Here is a 10,849-nt window from a genome sequence, read left to right as displayed (position 1 = left end):
ATACAGCTCTATTCATGGGAGTAGCTATACTTGTAAAACATGCTTAAACAGAATTTAGCTTATTATATGTATCATGTGCAGATTATATTGTATATCTATGCGTTACATCATTTGATGATTATAAATGCTGGTCGATAATGCTGCATGTATAAGGACATCAAATAGCCTTTAGATATCAGATAAGAGTACCAGGGCCCTGCTGGATGATTGAAACTGTAACTCGATCAAAAGTGGCCACCCATGCATGCTGGGCTAAATATCTTATACATACACAATACACATACACGCACATCAACAGAGTGCAACAGCAGCAACAAATGGGAATATAAAAAAAAACACACACTTTTACAGCATATAATAGAACATCTCATTATTTGGTGCTGATGCAAGCCGGGGGCGTTAGATTTTCAACTTGGCGAGTATAAAATATAGTATAACATATATACTATATACACGCGCTGGAAAGTGTCTAGTATATTTGGCCAACAGCGTCAGTAGTATACAGCATCTTATCTATTACAATACAACGCACAATATAGAAGAGTAGAGAGACAATTGAAACATGGAAATGTGTAGGGGACAATAAAAGGCCCCGCGGCAGATTTCAGTGCTGCACATCTGTGTGTGGTAGTATATATACGAGGAGTGAATGTGTGTATATACAACTCCATAGAGTGCCGGTAGGCTTCTTGATGGATGTGATGCATGCACGGAGAGAGCTGTACAGTTGTGTAGTATATTATATTGAAACAAGTTTCGTCTATAGCAGCATTTTCTCTCTCCCACGCTGAAGACAATAACGGCCAGAGAGAAACACATATAGCAGCACAGCTTTGCTGCTGGCGGGGATCTCGCCCCAATTATTATTACTATGCATATAGGTATTATAAGTGCCTAGAGATACATCTTGACTGTTCTGCTGATGGATATATCCGATATATATATATTTTGTCTCGGTTCATTCGAGATTCAAAAGAATATTTGGATAATATTCCTATAGTTTGTAATGTTATTATATATTACTGCTGCTGCTGGATCGAAAACTGTGCTGCTGTTTAGATAGTTATATGGTATGTTATACATGCATTCATCGTCCGTTTTATTAATAAATAGACGACCAAGTCATAAACGAATATAGGAAGCGCGGCAGACAAGAAAAGTTATTTTAATAATCAACTTTTGAGCCCCCGCAGCACGTCATAGAAAACGGAATGCGAGAAAAGACGACAATGTTGGCCCAAATGAAAGAATTTATTTTTATAGTATATTAATATCAATAATTGACTTGTTTTTTTTAGATAGTAGGTCAGCACCTAAATAAACATACCCGAATCCGTATTTTATATGTAAGTATATACGCTCTTGTAGGATATTCCCATCCACAAACATCCGCTCCCATGTGCAGCACACAGTAAATATATAAATACACGATTGATATAAATATAAATAAGTCCGGCCAAAGTCACTAATATAAAATGAAAAGAGAAAATCTGCCAAACTTTTTGTGATGGCAGCATCAGAATAATATAAGACAACCATATTTAGACGTGTGAAACTTTATACATACAACGCCAGCTGATATTATATTATATTAACACTTGAATGCGCTCATTTTCTCTTTCGTTCAAATGAAAGAACAGCACCTGCCAATTATTGGATAGGCCTAGTAGGAACATAGTAGGAAAGGCTTTGTTTGGTTTGAATGAAATATTTAGTCCATCAACTGCGCGTCTTTTGTTTTTTTTCCCGAGGACAACCGAAGGACAACAACCCAACGACCTCAGCTGAAAAAGAGAAAATAACTTTCCGAAAAAATAAAATAAAAATAACCGAAAACAATTTTATACTAGGAAAGGTATATGCAGCGCAGCAATCAGCAGAAAAGTCAAGGTCAAACCATGTTATCCATATACGAAGACTATCTGCTGCCCTATGCGTAATAGGACGTTCAAATTTATAGGTTTCCCAGCAAAAACATTTTTCTTTTTTTAAGCTGCGTGTATAATTTAACTGAGCGGTGCATAATATTATAATATACTCCAAAATGCGCATAGAAAGATATAGGATGAGGGAGCGTGAGTTATAATAAAACTTTGTAAAAAGGACACGCTCACACGAAAAATGCCTTGGGCACGAAATGCGCTTCTACATAGCGTACCTGGCGCTTGCATAGCGCCGCTGTAGATAAGCTACGCATCAGAGCTGAAGCAAAGATATGGGAAATGAGACACAGCAGCAGCAGCACCTGATGTGCTGGCGCCGTATACCGACAAAAGTTTTTGGTGCTGCATGTTGTGACTGGGCGCGCGGGAGAGTAGGCGGTTTTCTCAGCTAAACTATTTAAACAAATAACGAAAATCCAGCGAGAAATAAACTTCCTAAATCAGCAGTGGGCCATAAAATACATAGCGCAGCAACAGCAACTTTTTTTCCAGCAGCTCAGACCCTCGGGGCCAGTTTGAAATCTTTATAGCTGAGAAAAAGAGCATTATATATAAGATTATAATATCTTTAAATAAATGATTTACCTTTTTGCATCAATGAGAAAAATCAAACAAATTCAAATTATAGTTAAGTCTCCTATTCCCGCTCTTTTCATTTCACTTCCGTTCATTTTCCCGCTCTTATTTCAAATGCCAAAAAAAGCACAATAAACCCGGGGATTTTTTAAAACCCTTCAGCCGCTTTTGTCTATTCTAATAAGAAAAAAGAAATGGGTAATAACTATATTTAAATATTTCCTTTTACGGAAAGCAACTTAATGTGATGTCCGCTTGCCCAGCACATTTGCATAGATCGACTGTGCTGAGCTGAAGTCATCACGTATAATGATATTCACCTGTTGTTATATGTATACACTGGAAGAAGAGAAAAGAGAAGAATATAAACCTTTTGCCAATATGTTCTGTCTGAGCGGACGAACTGTGATGTGCGCAGACTCCCGGCGACTATCAACCAGCAGTGCTGCACAGACGGGCGTGCTGAGTCTGGAAGGGGCTAGCAGCAGCCAGTCGAGCGCCAGCAGCCGCGAGACCTTGACATCGCTCGCTCGTGTTCCTCAATTGGTTAAATAATATTCGGGGAAATTCTTTTGGTTCCATCCCGCGCGCGCCGCTGGCTATTTGATATTTTACCGTCAATGGAAGTGATTTCGTCATTGCCATTGATTCATCCGAGTCATGGAATTAGTTCACATCATCAGCATCGGATACTACTTGTCTCAACTGATTGTATATATACATTCTAATATTTATAAATATTCTAATTGATGTTAAAGTATATGCAAATTTGATTCCATTTGAATAATCAGGAATCTGAGGCGCTGCTGTTAATTGCCTATGGACTTGATGGTTGAACTGAAGAATATTTCCATCAGCAGGATGACCGTGTTGTTGTTGCTGTTGTGTTGTTGTTGCGGTGGTTGTCGGGGTCAGTGGACTCAGCGTAAAACGGCCATTTTGGAGGGCGACATGACGATCGGCTACCTGTTCTCGATGCACGAGCAGCCGGACCAGAAGTCGGCCCACATGCGGACGTGCGGGCGCATCTGGGAGGAGTACGGCATCCAGCGGGCCGAGGCGACTTTCCAGACCATCGAGCGGATCAACAAGGACCCGGCCATCCTGCCGGGCATCCGGCTGGGCGTCGAAATCCGTGACGACTGCTGGTACGCCCCCGTGGCCCTGGAACAGACCCTGGAATTCATCCGCGACGCTGTGGCCGCCTCGCCAGTCGCCCCATCTAGCGGCAACAATAAAACCTATCACAACCACACCCCGCCGACCATCACAACGCCCACGGCGGCCAACCAAAACAAGCGCCGCAAAGTCCTGGTTGGCGTGATCGGTCCAGGGTCCAGCGCCGTCAGCATCCAGGTCCAGAATTTGCTCCAACTGTTCCACATCCCTCAGATCGGCTACAGCGCCACGTCCAGGGACCTGAGCGACAAGAACCGGTTCGGCTACTTCCTGCGGGTTGTGCCTCCGGACGAGCTGCAGGCCATGGCCATGCTGCAGATCGTCCAGCGCTACAACTGGACCTACGTCTCGGCCGTCAGCACCGAGGGCAGTTACGGTGAGAGCGGCCTGCAGGTCTTCCGGGAGTACGCCGACCGGGAAGGCATCTGCCTGGCCAAGGAGTACTCGATCCTGAGCAACGGCGTCGAGCACGAGTACGACCGACTCATGACCAGGATTATGGAAGAGCCAAAGGCCAGGGTCATCGTCTGCTTCTGTGAAGGCGAAACCGTCAACGCCATCTTGAAAGCCATTCGCCGATTCAACCAGACCGGCCACTTTCTTCTAGTTGGCAGGTTGAAATTATAATCCATTTTTCAATTCAAAATTAGATGATAAATGAATGAAATTGATTGATTAGTGATGGATGGGCGGATCGATTGGATGTGGTTCAAGGCTACGAAGCCGAGGCGGAGGGCGGCATTTCCATCCGGATCCACTCGCCGCCGGTGGCCTCGTTCGACCGCGACTATTTCGCCCTCAAACCGGACGCGCTCACCAGGGCCAGAAACCCTTGGTTCCAGGAATTCTGGGAGCATCGATTCGATTGTCTTTTATCGGCTCCCGCCGAGTCCAGTAACGGGACTTTGACCTCCCGTCGAGGCCCGTCCTCACTAGCCAACGCCATCAGCAGCAGCAGCAGTCCCTTCATCTCTTCGCCCAGCAGCAGCAAGAAACTGTGCACGGGCGAGGAGAGTTTGCGTGGCAGGTACAAGCAGGACACGAAAATGGGGTTCGTCATCAAGGCGACTATGGCCATGGCCTGGGCCTTGCACCACCTCCAGCAGAGCCTCTGTGGGGCCAACAGCTCAGGCCTGTGTCCGGCCATGTTGCCGATAGATGGCTCTCTCTTAAGGGTATATAATTATCTTGAATTAAACATCTGCGGCGTCATTTGATATAGTATAATTATTGATTATGTTTTTATAAGGATCATTTGTTGAATGTGAGTTTCGCCTACGGGACGGAGACGGTCCAGTTCGACTCGAATGGCAACCCGCCCGGCTGGTACGACATCATGAACTACCAGCGCCATCAGCAGCAGCCAAATAATAATAATAATAAGGCCCAGCAACAGCAGTACGGCTACGTCCAGATCGGCAGCTGGAGGAACGGGACGCTGGACATGCCCGACTGGCCGGCTAAAATGGTCACCTCCGTCTGCTCGGAGCCCTGCCAAAGGGGACAGATCAAGGTACAATTCTATAAATATAATATCTATTTACCAACTATTTTTATTTATTTATAATTTCAATTCTCTAGAGAGAAATTGTATATTTAATAATTAAGATATGATGAAATAAAACATCTCTCGAATAATATTATGTAAGCGATGAGCTCCACGACCGCGGGGCATCATAGGCATCACATCCCAGGCGATTATAATTGGTCCCTTTGAACTCTGCGCATCATATAGGCCTCTCTCTCTAATTCATAAAGAAAACTAAACATTATTAAATATAGAGGAGCAGAATGGGCTATAGCAACATCATATAGCTGTCGACTGTTGTATTCATCCAATTGTGCCTCCAGCAGTAATTCAGCGAACAGGATAGCTATCTATATATCTGTCCATAAATTAATTAGACATGTGAGAGGAAGCAGCTTCTCTTTGTTTCAAAGATATATACAGCAGCGTGTTGGCACTGTTGGCTATATATTAGATACACTTCCCAATTTCAACCCTCCTGCTGAACTAAGCTATAATAATAGTAGATAAACAAGACACCGACGACGTCAATCCATGGCATATTGACTTTCATCAATTGACGTGGGAGATAACGAATTTCCAACTTGATGAATAATATACTACATAGAATTAAACGGAATTAAATACATAGCTGGATAGCTTTTTATTTTTATTTTTTTTGGGGGGAGGAGTGTATTATAGGCCTATCAAAGAATGTTCCTGCCCCAGTATTAAATCTACTACAACACGTCCATATCTATATTACGTAATTGACAGCAGCTGATGATGATGTTCTTTTGGTTTGTAGACCTTTAATTATTATATTAATATTTATAAACGTCTCGCATCTAATATAAGGGAAGTCGTTAATTGATTTTGTCTGTGTATAATCAGACATAGTAAAGCACAAGACGTGCGTGTATTATATAAGATTATAAGTGTATATAAAGACAACAGGAGAAAGGCCAAAAAGTAAAACAAAAAAAAAACAAACAGCCAACCGCGCCAACGCCATTTATACTGTTGCAGTCACCGTGACACCTGCATGAGGGGATGTAATGCAATAAGGGGAAACTTTGGAGGGATCGTCGTATAGAGGCGAACCATTAAATATTTGTCACATGACGTCACCTCTCTAACCATTAGCAATTCCCAACAACGGAAATACAGAAAATAACATCTGAAATATCTATACAATAATTGAATATAAGTTGAATAACTAAATTACAATTACAGTATATAGGTCTATATCATATCTCCTATTTTAACACATCGAATTGTTTGGTTTTTTATTGTGTACAAATTGACATCGAAATGCTGTGTGTACCCGTGCAACAGCATCATCCTATGTATACGGGCTTTCAAAAAGTGGCGCCCTTTATCTTCTTCACAGACGATTTCACACATCAAATGTTTGCGATCGCGTAGCCTATACAGTGCTGTATACATATAGGCCTATACACGTGCTGTTTGACGTGTCAACTCGTTCTATATATAATATTTTCTTTCCATTCACTCGGATAATATCAACAGCTGCTGCTATGTACTCGAGAATTTCACACAAGTGCTGCAGGCCATGTCTATAACAAGATGGCGCGGTCACATGCTGTGTACAATTCGACCGCGTTTCTACTATTATTACACAGCAGCAGCAATACATTCCCGGAATCGTTTCCAATCAACTTTTATCGAGCCCATAGGGCACGTCAGCGTCTCTTATAATAATACCTACGTTTGAAACGAGAAAGTCTCCAAGTCTCATATATATAATATAAAATATAAGACATGTACATATGCTGTAATATCAAACCTCTCTCGCCCATCATCAATTGCAGATCATTCAAAAGGAGTTGAGCTGTTGCTGGCAATGCGTTCCGTGCGAGCCTCACCAGCGAGTCCTCAACGAAACGGCCTGTCAGGATTGCCAGTGGGGATACTGGCCAGACTTGCACACCAACGGTATAGGCCTATTAATATTATATATTATATTAAATATGCTGCCATATATAAAGCTTTTCTCTAGCTGCTGCTCATTCAACACGCTTATACATGTATATTCCATATAATCATATTTCATCGGATTTCCTTTTGCCAAAAAGCCGAGAGGCCATCAGCTAGTCAGTGATGACGCACATCATGCAACAATAGAGCTCTGTACATAGCGCAGCACAATAAAAGTTTGATGTGCTATTCCTGTAGACCTACACACGTATACGTTTTAAAAAAGTTTTAGCTATTTCGCTATGCATAAAATTATCGAGCAAAATGTGCTGCTGAGCGTAGCCTCCGGTATTCAAACTTATGGTGCATCATGCTTGCTATATAGACAGCACAGCACATAGTCTACTGCCCTGCGGCGGAGATGGAATCAACCTTAACATCTATTATATCTAATAAGAAAGAGAAGAGAATCTAACAATTCCTAAAGAGTACGTGTCGAGAATATCGATAAAGATAATGGACTTAATACCTGTCGCGGGGCGTTGCTGCTGATGTGCCTCTTGGTTTGCATTTCATTTTCCAATCAACTGAACATCAGCATTTGATCGAATAGGAAAAGATAATCACGGCACGTCCACACCGAACCCACACACCCACAACAAACAAACGCCCCTCTTACATATAATCACATGCAAATGAGTCTCGCTCATCTAATATAAAACCCAAACATATAATCAATTCTATTATTTATTATTTCACGCGGCTATATGTAATAGAATGCAAAGAGATTGCGGCCGAGTTTGGCAAGTGGAGCGACGCCCAATCGATCGTGGCCGTGACTCTGTCGGTGGTGGGCCTGCTGGCCACGGTGGCGACGGCCGCCGTCTTCGCCTGGCACAACAACACGCCCGTCGTCAAGGCCTCCACCCGCGAATTGACTTACATCATCCTGGTCGGCATGGCCTTGTGCTACCTGACCACTTTCCCGCTCCTGGCCGTCCCCTCGCGTCTCAGCTGCACCCTGTCGCGCATCTTGCCCGGCTTCAGCTTCTCGCTCATCTTCGCCGCCCTGCTGACCAAGACCAACCGGATCGCTCGCATCCTGGCCGGCAGCAAGAAGCGCATCTGCACGCGTAAGTCGCGCTGGCTCTCGCTCACCGCCCAGATCCTCATCACCATGGCCATGATCGGCGTCGAGGTGATGCTGATCGTCTCCATGCTGATCCTGGAGCCGGCCGACGCCGTCAAGTTTTTCCCGTCTCGCTCGCGGGTCCTCATCATCTGCGACACGACGACCAGGGGTCTGATCGCTCCGCTGGGCTTCGACTTCTTCCTGATCGGCATGTGCACCGTGTACGCGGTCAAGACGCGCAATTTGCCGGAGAATTTCAACGAGGCCAAATTCATCGGCTTCGCCATGTACACGACGTGCGTCATCTGGGTGGCCTTCGTGCCCATCTACTTCAGCGGCAACGAGTCCAAGACCATCACCCTGTGCATGTGCGTCTCGTTGAGCGCCGTCGTCACTCTGGTCCTCCTCTTCGGACCCAAATTGTACATCATCATCTTCAAGCCGGAGAAGAACAATCGATCGGCATTCACCACTTCGGCCGACCTGCGCATCCACATCGTCGGCGGCACGGTATTATTATTATTATTATATAATTGGTTATAAGATATTTATAATAATATTATAGGCCATTGTATAATTATGATGAGATGTTGATTGATTTAGATGAAGTATAATCCACACCAGTCGAGTGCGTTCAGCAGTTCCAGCAATCACGCCACTCAGTCGACCCATCGGAGCAGCTCAATCATCAATCACGACCAGCCAAACTGGTATTAATATTAATTGATTATATTTATTGAATTGAAATTTAAACGATGCAGTAAATATGCAAATTGTGTATATTATAGGGGAGATGGGCACGGGATCGTCAGTCGATTGACATCATCCAATCGATTGCCACATCAGCAGCAGCCAGAGTAAAACATACAGAAAAATGTATCTCAAATGTTAGAATTTAATTGATACAACATTTATGTTTCGTAACAATAGGGAGAGTAAAGGGCCCCATCAACATGGGATGTCGTCCCATCAGTTCAACAACGGCGACAAGAGTCGATCCAACATGACGTTTCTCCGTCGAGCCTTTGGAAGTCAACTCGATCTAGCTGCAGGTTATTTATAATATCTATTTAAATTTCATTCATTCATTTTTTGGAATGATTTGATTATTTCATTTCAGAGGCCAATTCCAATAGTTTGAGAGAGCTAAAGAGCCCCAGACAAGTGCTTGATTTGAAACGTTCCGTCGAGGTCCAAACGGACGAAATTGACCTGTACGTCATCAGCAACAACCATAATTCCAATTTGAGGTATAGACCTATATTGAAACATTTAAAATGAATCAACTTTCAATTATCGAATACATTTGAAAAAAAATCAATATAATAGGAAGAAATCGAGCGAAAGTAGCGAAAGTGTCGAAGATGATGAGGCCAGTCCTCCCAGTTGGCCTCATCGACGCTGGGCCAGCATCACAGAGAAGCGGGTGGCCGATGAGGAGGACGCGGCCGACATCATCATCAACCTCGGCGGGACCAATATTAACCGCAGCACTACTCTCCTCTCAACAGCAGCATCGCCGTCGTCTTCACCGTCTGTCGGATTATTGACCGACGACAGTCCGGCCGTCGGCCTGCGATTGAGTCAATCTGCCACCGCGCCCGGCAGCATCGTCCGGCTGAGTAATAACGACGACCAACAGCAGCACGGGGACGACTTGGCTGCTGCTTCTTTGGACAGCGTCAATAACGAAGCTTATTACAAACTCCAGTCACTCGGCATCATCGTCTCCAAGGCTCCCAATTCAGCCGACATCCTCTAGCTACATATATTACATGTGTATTGCAGCGCAGCACAAAATCATCATTTTGTAATATAATCACATATAAATCCAATAATGTCCGTATTATCAAAATAATACCCCAGTCATCATTTCATTACAGACGACACTGTCTATAGGCTATATTTATATATCCCAGCAGGCTCAATCTCAATCAACTTATTATATTATATTAATTATACATCACGCCGTATATATTATTGTTCGCCACCTTTTGATAAATATTCCATATTTATTTGAATTCCGCCACTGTATTTTGTTATCAAATAATGTTTGAATTAAATGTTGATTCGAAAAAGAGATCCAATCACCATCGCAGCATTCCACAAATGATTGATGTTATATATTTGCGTCTGTCTGTCTGACCCATAAAATTTCATTACATCTATTACGTCATGTCCTTTGTGATCTTTATTCTCGTAATAATTCAAATTATTATTTTTCAATAGTACTCAATTCATGTTTATATGCTGTACTGGTCATATTACAGGGAAAGTTTGAACCCCATTTAATGGTATACGTAAATTCTAACGATCCTGGGTGTTATATGTATATAGACGATTAATCACTATGAATATACAAGAGAAATGGTTTTGATGGAATGGGAATAAATCTGAACCAAATGAATGATGTATAATCCAAATCAAGTGTTAACATCACAATAAATTGTTTGACATGATATATTAAAATTCGTAAAGAATGCATTATTGCTATTGAATGTACTATATCTATTTATAGGGGGAGAGGGGGGCTAGTTGGCAGGGTCACTTTTTGTGAATTAATTTGAATTT

General features: G+C 42.9%; 1 protein-coding gene and 1 long non-coding RNA gene across 2 annotated transcripts; one reads left to right on the top strand and one right to left on the bottom strand.

Annotated features, from left to right (window-relative positions):
• Nucleotides 1-2,274: 2,274 nt before the first annotated feature.
• LOC124200338 lies at nucleotides 2,275-2,910 on the bottom strand. The gene is made up of 3 exons (XR_006877280.1): nucleotides 2,840-2,910; nucleotides 2,529-2,696; nucleotides 2,275-2,473 (listed from the first exon to the last, which is right to left on the bottom strand). It is a non-coding gene; the product is annotated as an uncharacterized LOC124200338 (long non-coding RNA).
• Nucleotides 2,911-2,983: 73 nt separating this feature from the next.
• On the top strand, nucleotides 2,984-10,739 carry LOC124199595 (metabotropic glutamate receptor 1-like). Its single transcript, XM_046595430.1, has 11 exons — nucleotides 2,984-3,230; nucleotides 3,311-4,312; nucleotides 4,378-4,873; nucleotides 4,948-5,211; nucleotides 7,041-7,164; nucleotides 7,923-8,788; nucleotides 8,882-8,988; nucleotides 9,067-9,135; nucleotides 9,209-9,330; nucleotides 9,399-9,528; nucleotides 9,608-10,739. Exons 2-11 carry the CDS (start codon nucleotides 3,339-3,341, stop codon nucleotides 10,038-10,040), a joined length of 3,585 nt encoding a protein of 1,194 aa, XP_046451386.1. The 5' UTR covers nucleotides 2,984-3,230; nucleotides 3,311-3,338; the 3' UTR covers nucleotides 10,041-10,739.
• The last annotated feature ends 110 nt before the right edge of the window (nucleotides 10,740-10,849 follow it).

The sequence above is a fragment of the Daphnia pulex genome, chromosome 8 (assembly GCF_021134715.1).
Source record: "Daphnia pulex isolate KAP4 chromosome 8, ASM2113471v1".
Lineage (NCBI taxonomy): Eukaryota > Metazoa > Arthropoda > Branchiopoda > Diplostraca > Daphniidae > Daphnia > Daphnia pulex.
Note: the sequence above shows the minus strand (reverse complement) of the source record. Positions and strands in the feature narration are given on the sequence as shown.

Excerpts from the sequence above, each read along its gene's own strand:
- LOC124199595 (XM_046595430.1), top strand. The coding sequence starts at position 3,339 with ATGGACTTGATGGTTGAACTGAAGAATATTTCCATCAGCAGGATGACC. Across the intron at positions 7,165-7,922 it reads GCCAGACTTGCACACCAACG|AATGCAAAGAGATTGCGGCC; the intron begins GTATAGGCCTAT and ends TATATGTAATAG. Across the intron at positions 9,136-9,208 it reads CCACATCAGCAGCAGCCAGA|GGAGAGTAAAGGGCCCCATC; the intron begins GTAAAACATACA and ends TCGTAACAATAG.